Source organism: Protomyctophum parallelum, assembly GCF_964188405.1.
Source record: "Protomyctophum parallelum genome assembly, chromosome: 20".
NCBI lineage: Eukaryota > Metazoa > Chordata > Actinopteri > Myctophiformes > Myctophidae > Protomyctophum > Protomyctophum parallelum.
In genome coordinates this window covers 13,921,551-13,941,893 of record NC_139718.1, presented here as the reverse complement: position 1 = coordinate 13,941,893, position 20,343 = coordinate 13,921,551, and the positions used below count along the sequence as shown (strand labels likewise).

Genomic DNA, 20,343 nt, shown 5'->3' with positions numbered 1-20,343 from the left:
GTGTGTGTGTGTGTGTGTGTGTGTGTGTACACACACACACATTTGTGCATGTGCCTTTGTTCCACAGAGTGCCTACAAAGTGAAGGATTATTCTGAGTGATTCCATTCCTGAGGCAAGACCAGGCCCATCCCACCTCTCTTCACATCACACCTGGACCTAGATTACTTTCCCTCAGGAGAGGCCAAGCCTCAAGCATTTCAGGAGACAGACAATATTACAACAATCATCAGCAAACTGAAGGCTAATTCATACTTTTCGCATTTAGAGCAGTCACGATCATGTCATTTCAGTTATGATTAACTGTCATACAAGTAATTGCTTTTTAACGATTTAATTGTGTTTTGGGGATTGAACATAAATCGAACAGATATGTCAAATAAACATACACCGCAGAGGTTGTGGGTTTGAATCTGCCGTGGTGCATTCGGCTTTGTCGAGCATCTACGCGAAAACAATAGACCCATGTTACTCATAAAAAATAAAAAATGCATCCAAATATGTCCCAACCCATAGCTTGAGAAACACAGCTTTAAAGGGTCTAATAATGTGGTCAGTCTATGACGTAGCCATTGACTTCTCTATTATAAAACTGAGACACTAGCCCCTCCTATGTCCAGCTTTGAGGGTTTGTGAAGACAAAAGTGTGGACCCAAATTGTGATTGGCCGGAATGAGATGATGTATGCAATTGTATGATGATAAGAGCGCCCTTCACTTCACACAGGTGTGATTTTTACATTTGGTGTCAGTGTAAGAGAGTAGAGTAGAGTTCTTATATACTGTGAGGAAAACTAGAGCTCAGCTGGAGAAGACAGGAGATGGAGAAGATATGTGATGCTGATGAGAGGAAGATCCAGCAGTATGCAGTGGATGTAACCCAGGTCCCTGTCTCATCCTGTCTGAGGATGAAATGTACAGAAGAATCTCCCAGACAACAAAGAGAGATTATCTTTTTATTTCTCTGTTTAGGGAAAACGGGAAGGTTGTATTATGAAGTTCAAGTTCAAGTTCAAGGGATTGAAAACATTTTAAACGTTTTTTTTCTTCTATGCAAGTATGTGTATGCATGTACAGTATCTGTATACTTTGTATTGCAACGTGTGAGCTGAGCTGTCTGTGTTTGTTTTGTCATGAAATATAAAAATCTATACAAATATTATTGAAAAGATATTTTATATAATTGTAAACATATTTAACATAAATCTTTTTGGGGGGAAAAGTAGGAAAAAAAGTAGAAAAAGGAGCCGACCTAAAAGTAACCGTTTTTGCATTGCTGTCAGATGGAAACTTAAAGAATGTTCCTTTTTTATTATTATTAAAGCTGATCTATTTTCACATTTTTTTTGTGTTACACTGTAGGGCACTGTAGGGCATCAATGTATGAAATGTATGAAAAAAAACATAAGACGTTTAAAGATGGAGATACAAGGTTTCTGCCCTTACAGAAACAATTACATGACGGCCCTCAACTGCAATGGGCTACAGACAAGCCCCCAGAGCGGCTGGCCAACGTTAAAGCCACCAAACTCTACTGGTCAAAGCTGGAACTGCTGGCGGGCGGGTTTTTGCCCGGGCATTTAGCACGAGTAAACCCCACGCAGCTGGGGTTTAACACGGAGCGCTCGTTAGCACTTCCGCATTTTTAACACCAAATGGTGTCCAAATCTAAAAAATGTAGTAGAGCGTTCTTCCGGGTCCTTGAAACACCACTGAGCAAACTAAAGTGTGTTATTTGTTTAAAGGAATATTATTTGGTATTTATTTAGGTAAATTACATTCCAACTCTTTGGTGATGTAGTGTAAACACCTGGTTCATACCTCAGCCAATTTAATGAAGATAGAGATCGCATTGTCAAGTTATAGGCTTTTCTTTGTCACATTTGCCCTATTCAGACTGGCTTGGCTTTGTTCAGAGATTGTCAATTTAAAAACTTTTGCCCCAATATAAAAGTTCACATGAATTCATGAAGAATTAATGGGAGACCCTAAAGATAAGAAAAAACATGGTTGTGTTTTGTTCTAACTCGGGGAGGGGTATCTCAAAATCTGAGGGCCTCTGCATGCTGCTGGCTAAAGCCAACTCCACATTGCACAGATTCGTTCACGATTTTGCAGACTTTCAGTGCCGACTACTCGTGCAGTGTGAACTAGACACCATAATTATTCTCAATGTCAACTCCCAATTCATATACCAATTGATAAACTCCAAAGCTAGCGGGGGGAAAAAAGTGTGTTTTGTTTTGTTGCGGGTGCATTGCAGAGGCTCCAGTTTGGTGACAAGCTAGCTTGCCAGATTCTGTGAGTGAATCAAGTGACCAGGTCTATGAAAACAAGCCAAAAAAGCCCTATTACATCCGCAATAAAAAAAAACACACAAAAGCAAGCCCAAATAAGCAACTACACTTCCGAAATAAAACCAAACTAAAGCAACGGGCAACTATGAATATTAAGCTATGTTACAGAAAAACTAGCCCAAAGTCGCTTATCATAAGCAGAACTGGCAACACTGCAAACTGCGCTGCAGGCTTCTTTTTGCAATTAGTGGGGTTCCGTCTCTATGTTAAATTTAGTTGTCATTTACAACTCATGTAAAAGTTTCACTTTCAGTACTAATTTGAAGGTGAGGGTCTATAGAACCATTTTGGTTCGAGTGGCAATCACCAAAATAAAATAATTGGCCTATAAGGGGCGTAGTCAGGTGCCAACCCCCATCAGCCCTACCAAAATATGTAAACTGTTGTAACTTTTGATTAAATTATCCAATCTGAACATATGATATATGTATGGATTCACAACCAGGAGTAGCATTTGGTATTTAAACCTTATTAGACATATAATATTCGTTTCAACCCAGTATTTGTGTATATCCACAAAAATAGCAGGAAAAACGAGCTAAAAACTAGTAGTGGGGTCCCTAGACAGACCGTCATTTACAACTCAACAAAAGTTTAACTTTCACTTCTAATTTGTAGATAATGACATATAGAACAATTTTAGTTCGAGTGGCAAGTCTACAAATTTAAAAATATATATATTTTTGCCAAATTTCCAAAATGGCCAAAATCGGAATTAAAATGTTTTAATTTTCTTATATTGCTGTTTCTTCTTTGTTTTTCTTGCTATATCAAGTTAATCCTGCGTGAGGAATCAACTGGATTTCAAATATTAATGTTTTGAATAATCTGATATAGAAACAAAATAAAGATGGCTGCCAATGTACATTGAATTACTACATTACGCCTAACTTCTATCCTGTTGAACCTAGAATGGTGATGTTGGTGCCTATACCTATGTTATCATGAATGACTAATTGTATAAAAACAAAATACATATAATAGGACAATATATAATATTTCACACAAATGAGACAATGCAGTACATAATTATGTGGGGAACTAAAGTTAGATATTGGAATATAATACACCACTCCTGTGTTATATTTGTTTATTTTATTTTTTTAGTTATACTATGTACTGCCACTATAGGGGTCAGAGTAGCAGGTGTGTCTTAATTGTTATGTTCAGACTTGGTAGCTTGTTAGTTATAAGACTAAGCATACTGCAGAAGAGCATGAGCTGCACTGATTGCTCTCTTGTGGTATTGATATTTTGAAGGTAAGCAAAAAAGTTAAACATGTCATGAAGGATCCTAAAGTGTTTTTTATGAATATGGATAGTCATGTGGGATAAGTGGCCAAAGTACTACATCCCAATAGTATGAGCTAGCATTAACCAAAGTAGCCTGTAGCTATAGCACAGGCTAAAACTAAAGGCTAGCTACAGTATAGCAATTATGCTGAGGAAGAAATTGTGTTTTCATTATTTTCATTATTATTACAATGGTAAATGTGAATGTAGCTATATGCACTGCTGACTGTTTTCTTGTATCTATTAATGTTGAGGCAAACTGTTAAATACAAAAGTTATATAATAATATAGTAATATAATATTTTCTATATTTTTTCATGATATGACCCCAACAGAAAACTAAACCTGGATAAAGTATTTGTCTGTTATGGCTGGGACAACGAAATGGCAGTTGTGCATTTTGTGCCAAAAGCAAACTGAGGAAAGACTTGTTTGCCCTCTTGCAAATCCAGTTGCCAGTCGTAGAGAAGGAACTGAACAAGTCTGAACAATTAAGACACACCTGCTACTCTACCCCCTATAGTGGCAGTACATAGTATAACTAAAAAAAGTAAATAAACAAATGTAACACAGGAGTGATGTATTATATTCCAATATCTAACTTTAGTTCCCCACATATGTACTGCATTGTCTCATTTGTGTGAAATATTATATTGTCCCATTATATGTATTTTGTTTTTATACAATTAGTCATTCATGATAACATAGGTATAGGCACCAACATCACCATTCTAGGTTCAACAGGATAGAAGTTAGGCGTAATGTAGTAATTCAATGTACATTGGCAGCCATCTTTATTTTGTTTCTATATCAGATTATTCAAAACATTAATATTTGAAATCCAGTTGATTCCTCACACAGGATTAACTTGATATAGCAAGAAAAACAAAGAAAAAACAGCAATATAAGAAAATTAAGACATTTTTCAAATAAACATAATTCCGATTTTGGCCATTTTGGAAATTTGGCAAAAATATATATTTTTTTTAATTTGTAGACTTGCCACTCGAACTAAAATTGTTCTATAGGTCATTATCTACAAATTAGAAGTGAAAGTTAAACTTTTGTTGAGTTGTAAATGACGGTCTGTCTAGGGACCCCACTACTAGTTTTTATCTCGTTTTTCCTGCTATGTTTGTGGATATACACCAATACTGGGTGGAAACAAATATTATATGTCTAATAAGGTTTAAGTACCAAATGCTACTCCTGATTGTGAATCCATACATATATCATATGTTCAGATTGGATAATTTAATCAAAAGTTACAACAGTTTACATATTTTGGTAGGGCTGATGGGGGTTGGCACCTGACTACGCCCCCTATAGGCCAATTATTTTATTTTGGTGATTGGCACTCGAACCAAAATGGTTCTATAGACCCTCACCTTCAAATTAGTACTGAAAGTGAAACTTTTACATGAGTTGTAAATGACAACTAAATTTAACATAGAGACGGAACCCCACTAAATTTGCATGGGGAAAAATAATGTTTCGTCGGGCGACTGGTTTTGTGCCGATTAAGAAATGCTGTCTGTTGCAATCTGACAGTTTTAAGTTGTCTTTGACTAGTCTGAACAAGTTTGCTTGGTGTGGAGTCACCTTAACAAGTCCAACATACATATACCACCATTTCTACAACACAGAGGAGATGTTAGGGGATCACCCCGTATAAGCCAATCACTGCTGAAGCTACGTCTGCTGCAGGGCCAGTAAACACCATGGCACAGCTAGGTGCACCGTCCATTAGATCCTATTTTACTTAAAGGACCTATAACATAAAATTCAACTTTTTCAATTTCTTTTGTGTTTTTGGGGCTCCAATGTGTGTTTTCTATCCCCACAAATAACCAATTTTGAACAATCAGGCCTTCATGTCATATGGGTGTTTTAACGGAAATTGCTCTCAGAAACAGCTCGACTGATTTTGGTCTCATCGTGATGTCATCAATGTCACCCTACTTTGTATAATTCCTCCTCTTCTTCAGTCTTCAGTTGCAAATTTGCATTTCCACTTTGTTTACAATGTCCACCATTGTTGATTTTCCAAGCTGGCATGGAATGGAAACAAGCCTGGTTTTATCTAGCATGAGTATTATAATGACTCAAATATTAAATAATCTGCATATCAGCACCCTCTCCACCTCAGGACATTGTGGTACTGCAGCTAAAACTGCTTTCAAAGTCCAGAAAGAATTGGCCTGGTTATATCAGAGTGGTGATTGAGGCTCAAACCATTAGAAATAACTTTGAGGGACATAGACAATATGATTATTAAATATTAAAAGCAGTTTTAAAATGCATGTTATTTGCGCTTTAAAGGCCCAAGCTGGAGGTGCGATGGGCAGCCAGCATCCTCACGCTCCACGGAGTGGATGGTTAGAAAAACAACACACACAGATGTCTTTTCCCCTGTGACGGCTGACCTTGGAACCGTCAAAGGGGACGTGTGTGTGTGTGTGTGTGTGTGTGCGCGCACGCGTGCAGGGGGAAGGGGGGGGGGATTTCTGCAACTGGTGAGCTTACATAACCAGCAGCACATCGAAATGAAAGGCCGAGAGGTCATAAATCAGTCACAATTCCAAACATTAATCTTCATCATATTCCCTCCGTTTCGCTTTTGCACTTGTCCTTCAGAAGACAGCAGTATATTGACACTACGATGGCCACTGAAGAACAAAATCAGCTTAACCCCTGAACAAACACTTCTCATGGAAACACAGCCCAGACTTTTAAGAATGTGTTTTTTCTTTTTTTTCCCTGCTCTCCCTTTAATTTCTGCTGATGAAAAACTGAAGCGCTACTTGGAACAGAAGACCACAAACTAACAGATAAATAAATGAATTCCAGGGTTCTGCAGGAATCCACCACTCTGGGCTGAATCCCCACCAAGTCAAACAACAGTTAGTCTCATGGAACCGGCAGAGGTGGAGGGAAATCCAAAACCGCACGTTCCCCACCGACCCGAGTCTCGCTGCGAAGCCCGGCAGACAGACACACACATGGTGAGAGCTGTACCCCACCATGAGCAGCTAGAGCTGGGAAGATGAAGAGAAAAAGGACGGGGGGGTGGTGGGGGTGAGGAAAAACGAGGCCTAGTTGTAGCCAAGAGCAACACCATCATACTGATTCTCTCTCCATCAGCAAGTTTAACTTCACGCTGCATATCAAGGGCAGAGAAGAAGAAATAAATATCCTCCATTGGATCGAGAGTATCTGGAGTTGATTCTTTTCCACTTTCGGTAAAATGGATGGGCTCATTGTCTCTTTTTAACTTTGGAGGAGTAAGAAGAATACAGTCACACATGCTCTAATTGAATATTTGTGTCCCTTTCACTGCCATTCTGTGCAAGTGAAGGGGTGGATCTTTCAGTTGCGAAGCAACTTTGTGTCCTGTGCCTTGCCTTAAAGTTGAATTTTGGGGCAAATTTCACTTCGGCAAGCATGGGCCAATCCCCTTCATTTCACAATATATAGTCAAATATGCTACGTGCTACCTGGTAGCATGGTAAAAAAATAAGTCTGTCTTAGGAGAGGGTCTGTCTGTGTGTCTGGGGTTCATCTTGGACACCGCTGTATGGCGCCGTGCGCACCACCCTCTGTAGCACTTTGCAGTCGAGTGCGGTCATGTAATAATTGTTTCTGTCAGGCAGAAACCTTGTAATGAAAAATAGTTAACATCGATAAAAAAAATCAAGAGAACGTTTATATCACTTCAATATCTCGTATCTGAAATCAAATTAGCTGGATGGTTCAGGAACAATGGTGAGAGTGAAAGCTTCACTTAAGTACAGTAGGCCAATTTACAGTAAGTGTGTCAAAACCTTGAGTTTGTGGCTCCAAGTCAAACCTAAGTAAGCACTATAGCAGAGATCTCTCCGAAGCAACACTTCACCGTGGGAAGGCAGCTACGCCCCATGAGGGTTGTTTTGTGTGTGCGCGCGTGCGTGTGCAAAAATGAGTGCGTTTTCAGGGGTAGGGGGTGATGACACGAGACTATCTCATCACACTAAAATGAAAATAAACGAATGAAAAACAGACACCATGAGCACAAAGCCGACACAGGGACCTGGCAGAACCTTCAGCCCTCATACAGCCTCTGTGGGCCCCGATGGCTGCCTGGAGGAATGTGATGACATGACTGAGAAGGATGAGGGCCTGTACAAAAGGAGCACTAAATAGACACTAAGGAACGTCCTCCCTTTGAAGCTCAGAAGCATTAGCATCGGCCTAACGTCAACAAGCAGCCAACATTAAAGCCATTTTCATATATGAACTCTGGATAGTGTCCAGAGAACCAGGTCCAAACATTGTTCCGGCGTTGCCCTTACACACACAAGAGGAGACTGTCTGTGTCAGACGTGTCTCACCTACTGGTTTGGTCTTTAGGTAAGGGTGCAGGAGGCACGTGTCTTAGCTCCTCCCACTTTACGGTGTGAGGGACACCGGATGCAATCCTCTATTAAACATTTTCTTCACATGTGAAAATAAAATGCATTCAGTAGGCCCTACAGTATGTCCCTTAAAAGGTGTGATTCACTTAAAAAATGTGCACAGGCCCAGAAGTCAGCCAACCTGCTAACATACATACGTAGGTTAACTAAGCATGCTAGCCATGTGCTGCAAATGGGTAAAGCAAGCGCAAGTATTCACAATGCTTACACATGATTTAAGTCCAGTCTGGCGATTGGGCAGAAATCTAACTTTTGAGTTTGTGCTCATATTCATGAATGAAGACTGAATGGCAACTATACAGAAGCTTTTAAACAGCTATATATTGGCCAGATGCCTGGTACTGTTGTACTCACCATAAGGATGCCAGTAGAGAACAGTGTGGCAGGCTTGACTGTCTTCTGCTGCTTCTCAATCTCAGACTCCAGCTGGGCAGCACGGTCCTTGTGTTGGGCCAATAAGAGGGTAGCAGGAAGCTGCGAGCGCTCCTGGGGAAACATAAGTTGTATCACACGTTACAATGCACTGCGTTACGTTGATGAAGTTAAAGCTGCTACATCATTGTGTTGATGAATTTAAAGCTGCTACATCTATTCTGTGTGCCATCTTGCTTTAACATTAAGCAATATTAAGTTTCAATTATTTCTCCGAATATGTTTTTCAATTTCTTCTATTTTTGAGTACATTGATGCGGGAGTTGCACAATTTATTAGATTAGATTAGCAACGACATTAACCGAATTTTATTGAATATGTGCAGCATGTCTATATTGAGCTTCATTTGCATATATGACTGTAGTCCAATTTGATTTGAGAACACAAGCCACTTGATTGAACTCTGTCCAAAACAATATCTGTCAGAATGGGATTCACTGAGGCACCATATTATTGATGCAAGTCATGTTAACATGGTCTGGCCGACTGGCAGTGTGGGGGGGGGATAGTGTTTCAAGGTCATTACATTGTCTTCACTTTCATTAAAAGACAAGGTTGGACATTTCAATTTCTCTGCTGGACAGTTGCCAAGTGTAGAGGTGAAGAAACACAAACACAGGCTTGACATTCATACTAGAAACAGGACGTCTTTGATGGGATGCACGCATGGAGCCATGACTTAGCATAGCAAAACAAACTGAATGACATCTAATTAAGCAATATTACACGAGAGGGTGTGGTTTAACGTGATTATTGTCACGACAGTGATGTGGTCAGGAACGAGACGTAGTCGAGTTCTGCAAGCGTCACTAAAGTGGCAATAATCACGTTAAACCACACCCTCGAGTGTAATGTTGCAATTATACAACAGTTACCCTTAAAACTAAGAAGATCGTTGAAAAAAAACACATTTTTTGCTGCGCTCTGGAAAAACAGAGCAGCTGAATTCTGTTTTGATTAGGGGTGGAGTGGTGCTCGTTTGATCCACGGCTAGAAGGCTGTTTCAACCAATCAGATTGCTTCCTCGAAACGACCTGTTGTATAATGGAAATGTTGTATAATGGAAATTGATCTACAGTATTTTTTCTTTGAATCCTAATTCAATTATTAAATAGTTTGTTAAGCTGGGTAACTTCAGGTTATATTTAAATGTCTCTGTATATGCTCCCCCCCACTAGGGCTGGGTGCAATAACCGCAATACCGCCATACCGCCGGTATGTAACGCATACCGCGGTATCGGGTTCATTACCGCGGTTAATTATTATTTTTTTTTTTATGAAATGATTTTTTTTTTTTTAATGAAATGAAAAGTGTATCATAATAAACAGTGACGCTCAGTCAGTCTAATCATGCCAGCAACACAACAACACCAGAGGGAGTTCAAAAAACCATGTGCAACCCAGATTCGGCACAAACAAGGATTGATTGATTGATTGATTGATTGATTAAAATATTTATTAACAGTTTGCAGAATTACACTACATTTCAAGCACAACTCAATACAAAGACTGTTAACTGTGAGTGGACACTTGTTTACAAGAGGGTCCACCTAAATTCATTTCACTCCTATGCCACAAAAATGTGGAACGCCCTACCAACTGTCATTAAGATGTAAATCCCTTGACTCCACCCACCCCTTTCCCCCCTCACTGTATACGTTTTCCCCCTTTTTACCTCCTTTATGATGATTTCCTGTTTTTGGCTTTATAGAAGTGCATAGTGTACAAAATGATATGATGAATTGAAAATGGTGGACCCTCTTGTAAAAAAGTGTAATGCTTTATGGCAGGGGTATTCAATTAGATTAGGCCTCCTATGTGACACAGACCGAGTAGAAAGAAACGTGCCATTTTATCATGACTATTAGTGAGGACCTATTATATGAAGATAGGTTCAAAAGTGGTCCTTTAATGATTACCGTCATTATGGTAATCTCACAATTAATATCGCACACACCATACCTGTAACTTTTATTAGCCCTCTTATTATTCACCATCAAAAAATAATAATATATATATATATATACCGGCGGTATGGGGGCCGGCAATAACCGCGGTAATAAAAATCCCATACCGCCCCAGCCCTACCCCCCACCAATAATCCCTATTCTGGGTTGAACATTTGGCAAAAATAGCAGATCTACAAGCTCACAACGCTTTATTTTATTTGTATTTTACTTTAACCAGGCAAAGCAGGACAGCAAGGTCTCTTGAGGGAGAGGGTGGGTTAGGGCAAGACCACTTTTTTGTGGTTTGAGTTGTATAGTTACCATGCCATGATGTAACTCCAAAGGTGGACAAGAAAAACAATTGCTCAATTGATTGGAAATTGATAATTCAAAATATGCTTCTTATTGACTTACATTGTACACTGAAACAGCTCTCAAAGTTACTCTTTTAGAACGTAAATGAACACAAACAAATTTCAATCAGACAATATAGACCAAACCCAGTACTGAGTGGAAGATTATAAACGAAAGACGACAGATTTTGCCCCGTCTGAATTCGTCTAACTCTAAGGTAAGCTTTAGCCTATGTTAACACATTTTATGCCTTGGAATGTTTCAAAATAAAGCCACTAGAATGCCTAGCAGATGAGGCAGATTTTACTCTGGAAAGCCCGCCTTCCATTTCCCCCTAAAAGGAGGTGAAATGTTCCATTATTACCTCGCGCTAATTAGTCTAATCTCTCTATAAATCTGGTGTCAGTGAGGTCAGATGTAGAGTTGCTGGCCGGCTCCATATACTGTACAATACAGTATGCAGATTTAGTATGTATGGCTATCCAGGGTTTGATGAGGTCAGTGTCGTGATCTTCATATATGGAGATCCAAGTGATGATAGTCAGCTTCACATATGTGTTGTGCAAACTTGATTAATGTGCAAGTGTGACTCACGTTGCGGCAACCACACTGGTTTTACGAGACTGTCACAATAATATTGTGACAGTCTCCATATTATGGCCATATATTGACATTCCCATATATATATATATATATATATATATATGGTAGGGATGCCAGAAAGTGACCATCAGCCAAATCGAATAATCGACAGCTCTGCCGATTAATAATCAATTAATTGAACGCCCCCCCCCCCCCATTATTTTTATCACCATCAGATAAAACTTTTAAGATTTAATATTATGCACATGCCATGGTCACATAACCATTATGTTGAGTGCATGCTTTGATGGTTACAGTTTTATAATCAGTTTTGATGAGTAAACCTTTGAGGAGATCTTCTCAGTTCTCATTGTATGCTAGTTACTGCCATTCAGGATGGAAAATGAACTTGATAGAAAACGTTGAACAGAAAACCTTCAGTTCACTAGTCTACTCTACAACTGCCTTCATTTCATCTGATTGTCTGTCTGGCAGGCACTTAACAAGCCATCGTTAACTGTGTACCTATGATTGTTTATAGGATGTTGTGTACTGTTGTTTTGTCTGTTTTTGTCTGCCTTTTATTTTTCAACTATTTACCTGTATTTAAGGTTTGTTTGTCTTGTTTTCTGTTGTCCTTTTTCTTTGGGGTGAAAATTCAATGTGTTTACTCTTTTATGTCATACTTGTGGGGTTTATTTAAGAGAAGCTGTCAATGCCACCATTTATTATTTTTCAAACTCAGTATTTAAATAATGCTTCTGTGAAAAAAACGTTATTAAAAAATAAAAAACAGGTCAGCTCCATATGGGGATCTAAGGGTAGCAGCGGGGGCAGTGTCTTGCGTGTACAGGGTTTGATGAGGTTCCAGGTAGGGCCGGGCCATAATTTCCGGGCCTGTTGAGAACTCTAGTTTTCGACCGGCTACCGGGCACGGCTGCACTAATAACTTTTGGACAGGCCCATCTAGAGTTTAAATAGACAGGTATCAGTCAAAAGGGAGACATAGGCCCAGGCCGTAGCGTAACGGTCTGGGCACCGGACTGGTGATCCAGTCGCGGTGTGCCGCGGGTTCGACTCCCGGACCCGACACGGCCTTTACCGCATGTCATCCCCCCATCTCTCTCCCGTTTCCTGTCAGCCTACTATCTGTCCCTTAAAAAAATCAATAAAAGGCGTAAGCCGCAAAAAAAAAAAAAAGGGAGACATCGAAGAGGAAGGATGGATGGATGTTATTAGTAAGAGGGACCATACTGTATCTATCCCACACTAGTGCTGCCGGATTTTCGTTTTAAAAACCCACGTGGATTCGAGCAATTCGACCCATTCGGATTTCGGATTTCAATTCGAGCCATTCGGATTTATTAATAATTATATTTACACCAATACAACCTGAGACATAACATTTAAGATCGCATTGCTGGCGCAACTCTCTCTCCGCGCATTGGTGCTGCTGAAAACCGAGTTGGAACACAACGCATGCATTCTCCCTTCTCCAGTAAAACTTCAGACATTTTACTTAAATGAGCAATCCTACCACACAGCCTTATCAAAACGAGGCACGGAGGCAGTATTAATTCACAGAACAGAACACTGCATTGCTGCTGCTGCCGGACCCGGCACCACATTTCATCCTTACGCATTGTATTTATCTTTTTATAATTTCCTGAAGGATAAAGTCGCTTCATGATTGAAGATTGATGAGTGATAGATCTGTGTGTTGTCTAAAAATATACTCTCCCGTCTGTCCGAAACAACACCGAAGCAAAGCCTGTCCCAGATTCTGATCACTAGATACTGTTGACGGAAGATTTCACCCTTCTGAGCAGCGTACACTCACTGCGCAAAGAACATAAAAGGCTCCCGCGGCCCCGCCCGCCCTGTGCTCACTACGCAGGCTGCGCTGCGTAGTCTGCGTTTAGGAAGAGTACGAGGCAGCTGATTGTCTCCACCAGGCCGAAGGCATGTGGGGAGAGTATGTTTTGCACTCCGTCCGTCCGCGTGTCCGTCCGTTTGTGTGTCCGTCCGTGTGTCCGTGAACAGCTAATCTCGGCCACCGTTAACCCGGTCGATGCCATATTTTGCACACACACTCCCTGGATGCCAACCATGAACCTCTGCCCCACACTTTCCAGAACGGCCTGTTATAGCGCCACCAGGAGGCCGCTTTGTGCAAAACAAGTTTTTCCATGCCATATTTTGCACACACACTCCCTGGATGCCAACCATGAACCTCTGCCCCAAACTTTCCAGAACGGCCTGTTATAGCGCCACCAGGAGGCCGCTTTGTGCAAAACAAGTTTTTGCACAGTACACCTACAGATTTTGTCCAAACATCACGCAAATTGGTACACAGTCTCTCTAGAGCCATTCAACGAAACGGGTCTTTCAGATTTATCAGACTCCATCCTGATTGGTTAAGATTGGCTTCCAAAGTTCACAGGAGTGCTCAGTTTCAAACAAAATGCTGCAAATCATGAACACATCACGTGATTTCCGTGAAATTGTGCACCCACATTCCCACTAGGCCGAGGACGAAATGCCACATGAACAATTTCAACTCAGCCTCAAGGTGGCGCTATAACTGGCCGAAAAGTGTTTTTACCTCTAACTGCACGGATCTGTGGATAACCTGGTGGAGACCTGTGCCCGGAAGGGCACTTTTTCTAGTTTATTCTTTAATGTATGCCGGTGTGTCGCGTGGCAAATATAACTAATCTACAAGCTCACAAGTAACAACGCGTCGCTTACCCATGGCACCGTCTCGCGAAAACTAATAATAATAATAACTAAAAATATATATATATTATTATTTTAATTTGAACCTTAATTTTATATTAATATTCGGTTATTCATAAAAAAAATTGATTCGAAAATATATTCGGATATAGAATATTCGTTGGCAGCACTATCCTACACTTGACTCTGGTCAATGGCTGTCTGTCAAATGCAGAATCCAGTTGAAGGTTTTATTATTTGATTTTCAAGCGCAATGTGGATTGGAACCACAATATGTTTCTGACATCCCCTGCCCCTGTTCCACCTCCAGACTTCATAGATCCTATGACTTATCTAGGGAGATTGTGCTTTAATACTGCCCCAAGACTTTGGAACAGTTTATCACTTTTTATTTGTTTTTTTTCCCCCAGTAACTCAGTGGTGTGTTCTAGTTTTTTCTGAGGGCATACGATCATCGTTCCCTGTACGACATGCACACATATAGGATATATGCTCACACATGGTCAATGGATGACTATGTTTTACTACGTCTTGTTTTTAAATGTGTTTTATAAATCAACTCATACTAAAACTAATAGAATACGCACATTACTTGGTAGAGGTGCTGGGTTCAAAAGTAGCATAAAAAAAGAGAAAAGAAAAGAACCCGCACACTCATCTGCTCCAAAAGTTATACTTTATTGACGACATTTGAGCCAAGGCTCTTCAAGCTCAAACTATTTTTTTTAATAAATCAACTCAACCTTGACCTACAGTGTTATGTGGTTCTACAGAATACACAGAATGTGTACTCCAGAAAAATACAAAAAGTATTATGGTAATATGTTCAAGTCCTTCAAGTTCAAATGCATTGAACTGAGTTTGTTTTTTACTTGTTGAATGTAAACAACTCAATGTATTTAGTGACCTCAGGGGTTTCCAGTGCTGGATTAACTGAAGGTATTTTTTATTCAATTGCTAATCACCGTTTTGGGAAATGGCAACAAAGCACTGCCACCTGTGTGTGCATGAATATGACCTGCTTTGTTGCGTGCCGGTGTCGCGCGGTGAAAATAGCAGATCTACAAGCACAACAAAGTATAAATCAGGCTTAAGTGTCTGCCTGTGAGAACAGAGAGCTCTCTCTACCCACACAGCTCTACAGATGTCAAAGCTCAGGAGAGAACCCCCCACCTGCCCCCAGGGGGTAAGAGCTGATCTCATCTGCCTACAGTCAACAGGCCCTGTGCCTTAAACAAACAAACACACAGCTTAGCCTGCTATCTGTGATGGTCCTACAGCAGGTCGCTCCGCAGGGACAATCACTTCCAAAGCCTGCAGCTCAACACAATGGAGCCAGGAGGCAGAGTGACAACAATGTACCCTGAAGTGCAATGACTCCTAATAAGCTCTTAATGATCTCCCAGTCGTGGGCCCAGGAGCTGTGTGTGGCTGTGTGTGTGTGTGTGTGTGTGTGTGTGTGTGTGTGTGTGTGTGTGTGTGTGTGTGTGTGTGTGTGTGATGATACAATTCTGTATCATCACTTGGTCTTGCTCCAAAGTGATGTCGTGATCAGTTATGTAATAGGATTTTGTTGGTGATGTACGGTAAATTAGACCAAAATGGCCACCGTGTGAACATGGTCATCTGTGATGCTGCCGGTACACAGTAAATGTGTTAATGAACAGCGGATTAGTTTGTCTCACCAGATCGTCCAGTAGAGCCTGCTTATTCTTCCTCTTGGCCTGCAGCTGCCTCTGTTCATCCTGCAGTAGGTTCAGGCGTCTCTGCTCATTGCCCTGCTGCTCCTGCAACAGCAGCTCCTCCAACTCCTCCTGCTCTCGCGTCTGATGAGGGAGAGGAGAAAAGAGAAAAGAGAGAAGAGAAGACATTACAGTACCAACTAGAACTGCACTCTGTCGAGTGCCTATTTGCGGTGGCCTACTAGACACCAGCACAGCACACAACAAAGTATAAATCTGTCTGTCCTCAAACATAACACCAATGGGCCACTTTGTGAGTAACATCATGAAACAGGATCACCTTTGGCCATGAAAGCTTTAAACGCCTGGTGAAGTAAAGGTGAACCCCTCAAAGTTGGGTTGTAGGTGAAAATGTATGCATACAAAAAAAATGCATTAGCTGAATCTCTTAATTAAACATTGTTCTAGTGTAGCACTTTTGTTGGTACTCGGCACTATTTAAATTTGGTCAAATGAGGCAGTGCAAACCTTCACCACACTAAGGAAATCAGCCTGTTTAGTACGTCCTCACTGGACACCGCGTTGTGATTTGCACGGCTTCGTTCACAACCTGCACAGGGTCTTTTCAATTGCAACAGTTACCGGACCTTGTGACACTTTACTGGGCTTTCCCATTCACAGGTCCAGTTCTCATTGATTTTTGGCAACGGTTGGAATGTGGGATTTACCATACCAAACAGGACCTTGTGGGAAGGACTATCAAAATGTTTTATCATTGACTGACTAGTTAGCGTTTGAGAAGAAGGAATATTTGTATATCAACATATGGAGAAAACCACAGGAATATTGCGTAACAATGAGGTCCAAGCTCTCATAAACTATATACTGTAAACAAACATGTCTTCCTGACCAAAGTTTTCTGAAACACTTCAAATATTTATTCAAAAATCTAAAACAAAATGATATGCTATATGAATGCTATACTATACTACTGTACATAGTAGTACATAGCAACAAGTACCCCAAAAGGAGTTCCCGGCTTGAAAGGTATAGTTACGTAATGGGGTTCCAAGTCTAAATGGTTAAAGAGAAAGTGCCACGGTCCCATTTCCTCCTAAATAATGATAATTGGGTATTATTTATTTATTATAAGTGTAAGTGCTAAAATGCTGTTTTTCTGAGGACACCGGACACAGCCCACAGTTCATTAAGGTTGGGAGAACTTGGGACCTACAGGAGGAAGGCGTAATTCCCCATATGATGTTTCGGTGGACACGGAGCTATTATTTCTCCTGACATCATTATAGCACATTATTGATGCTGCTCATGCAAATGGTCAACTGCACTTTCCCTCAGCAGAAATGTGTTCGTTATTCCTCCCAATGCTGAATCCATCATTTAAATAGCAACGGGCATGGAGCTGGCACACCTGCTTTTTAAATGTAATGGGAGCCAGCACTCTGATTGGTTTAATTTGGGATTTTGGTTGGTTTGGGGGGTTAGATCAACTACAAATGATTCCCGAGCGTGGCACGGCTTGATGCATTGATGCGGCAACGTCTCCAGTTTGATTCTGGTTGGAGACCCATGTTCTTTCCCTCTCTGCCCTTGCTAAATCTACAGTTCTACACGGTCCAGTCTCAATTTTATAAACGCTTAAAGAAAATCATCTTAAAAATACATGAGGGTAAATGAACACGTACCAACTTAGCCTTGTTCTTCTGAATGAGCTCTTTATTCTCGCGTTGGTACTGTTCCATTAGCTGTTTGGTGCTCTCCACATCCACATTGTTGGTCAAATTATACACTGCACGAACAAACAAACAAATACACACAAACATACTGCTTAGCACAGGATCTCAACCTTGAACACTACACAGAATATGATTTCTGAAAATTTAAGGTATGCCTATAGCCCTAGATGCACAGCCAGAGAGGTTACACCAACCCATTGTGAAGATGCATACCTGCGGCAATGAGTGAGAGAAATGCCAAATGTATACTCTATCACACCAGGGGTGGATCTACAGGTGGGCTCAGGCCCAGCCAGATTGAATCTGGGTCCACTGAGATTCGTGATAACTTCAGATTCCACCTGGCGCAGTAGCGTCGAGTTTTGGCCTTGACGAGGCAGCTGCACCTGATCGCGGTCACTCTGGAATCTAGACAATGCTTTGCGGATTCCACCAGGCGCGTTTCACAGAAGCGGCGAGCATGAGAGCTCATCCTAGCCTGACACTCAGTCTGAATTTTCATTATTCAGACTGAAAGCCCCCACGGCAGCAGTTTATGGGATGGGCGATGTCAAAGTGGCAGTCTTCTGTGATTGGTTCATACAAACCAATCAGAATAGTAGGAAAGCAGATGACGTTGTTGGCAATCATGAGGATATGGCTAACCCGTTTGCTAACCAAACAAACCACAGCCAACGAGCGCTACTAGCATGTAAACAAAAGCGGTAACATATGTTGGATGTTTATAAAACCTTTTCTGTTTCTGTAAAGAAACTATACGTCGATTTAATAGCCAGATTGATAGAGTCGTGAGTCACCGCAGTGGGGGCAGCCATGTTTGTTGTCGGACGCTGTAGAGTGACGGGGCTGATGGCCAATCAGCTGCTGTGATCGGATTTTCGAACGACACTAACGCCAGAGTCACCAGACCTGAATCGCCAGAACATATTTTCTTAATGAGCGTGGCTAGTGATTCAGGGCTGGAGTCAGGCTATGCTCATCCACCATGGGCTCACAACGCGTCACGTCTTTAAAGCGCCACTATGAGGCTGATTTGGAAAATGTAGGGTGGCATTTCTTCCATGGCCTAGTGGGAATATGCATGCAAACTTTCACAGCAATCGCATGATGCGTTCATGATTTGAGGCATTTTGTTCAAAACGGACTACTGCTGCAAACTTTGGCCAACTTTTTTGCCAATCAGGATGGAATATGAAAGGTCGGACAGATCCGCCTTGATTACATGACGATATTACTGTGTACCGATTTGCGTGATGAAAGGACAAAATATGTAGTCTGCATAATGTTGGCCTCCTGGTGGCGCTATGACAGGCCGATGTAAAACATTTGGCTATGGCATAAGAAGTAGAAATTTCATGTTGATCAATGGTGCCAGAGATTAGCTGTTCACAGACTGACTGACGGACGGACAGACAGGAGGAAAAACATGCTCTCGGCTACGGGGAAAAAAAACACCCCCAGTGTGTAGGGACCTTATAGATGTGTGTGCAATTTTCATATTTTATATGTCAGTTTAATACTTGACCCTGGGCTTCTGTTACAAAAAACCTGAATAAAAAGATTTTGAAAATAAATGTGTGTGTGCGTGCAAGTGTTGGCAGGTCTTTTTGATCTGTGACCCTGGCTGGCACCGAGGACTGGGAGAAACCTTCCCGCCTGTGCATCCAGGGCCAAGGAAGAAATCAATATACTGGGAGTAAGCATCCACCCCTCTCCTGCCCTGGCCTCAGAGTCTCACCTATGTCCTCCACTTGCTCCAGATAGTCATTGTATTCTCTCAAGGTGGAGAAGTCGCGTTCTCTCTTGTTATATCTGTGAAAGGAAGCACATCACACTCAATGTTGCACTTTTTGACAGAATATCGGACAAAACATCAGTTAATTGTTGGGCTAGGACCCCAAAATATTCCCTTATACTGTAGTTATACCATCTTAACATGTTTTAAGAGATACAGTAATATTAGATGCCCATTATGAACCTATTAAAGAACAAATGAGAGGGCTGGAGGGCGCTGGCTGGCGGGGAGGGGCTGAGGAAAAGAAATACACAAAAAAAAAAGAGCGTTCACATTTCAACCCCCTCACCCCCCACCTCCCCATGGAGATTCATTGTCTACAAAACAAACACCGTAATGACAGAGACAAAGACTGCTTAAGAAGTGGGAGGAGACATGTGTGAGCACACATAAACACACAGAGTCACACCCCTCCTAACCCCCTCCTCCTCCTCCACACACACACTCTGATACTCACGCTCTGAGCACCTTCTTGCGGATCTCGACCTCCTTGTCTACGGCAGGATCTTCGAAGAGCTGCACACGGAAGTTGCTCTTCCTCAGGGGCGTTTCACACTGCACACAGTTACCTGAGCCGCGAACGAACAGCATGTCCACGCAGTTCTCACATCTGGGGGGGGGGGGGGTATGAGAACAACTTGAGAGTCACATCACTAGTAAGTCATGGCTTTACAGTATAAAAAGCCCTCTCTTTTTACAGGGCCCTGAAGTGATTCTTGTTATAAACATGATCGCCCATGTCTGTGTACTTGAACGTGAGACACAGTGTACTTGATATGTATTGTGTACTGCCTGAACTGTAGCATACTTTATAGTTAGGCTACGAGAGACATCTCGGTGACATCAAGGTCAGCCTTGCTGCAGTAGGCACGTTATTATGTCTGATATCTTGTTGTCACGTCATTATGATCCAGCACTATACCCGTTTGTGTAATGAACTTCGTGAACCTTTAGC

General features: G+C 41.3%; 1 protein-coding gene across 2 annotated transcripts in view; it reads right to left on the bottom strand.

The window, feature by feature from the left end:
- Positions 1-20,343, bottom strand: part of mnat1 (MNAT1 component of CDK activating kinase) — a 59,857-nt gene that overhangs the window by 30,028 nt on the left and 9,486 nt on the right. For both annotated transcript variants that reach the window (XM_083791480.1, XM_083791481.1), the window contains exons 3-7: positions 19,846-19,998; positions 19,332-19,405; positions 17,543-17,646; positions 15,843-15,983; positions 8,456-8,587 (exon numbers count right to left, since the gene is read on the bottom strand). In XM_083791480.1, the coding sequence (XP_083647606.1) occupies positions 8,456-8,587; positions 15,843-15,983; positions 17,543-17,646; positions 19,332-19,405; positions 19,846-19,998 (604 nt within the window). The remainder of the gene's footprint in view (positions 1-8,455; positions 8,588-15,842; positions 15,984-17,542; positions 17,647-19,331; positions 19,406-19,845; positions 19,999-20,343) is intronic.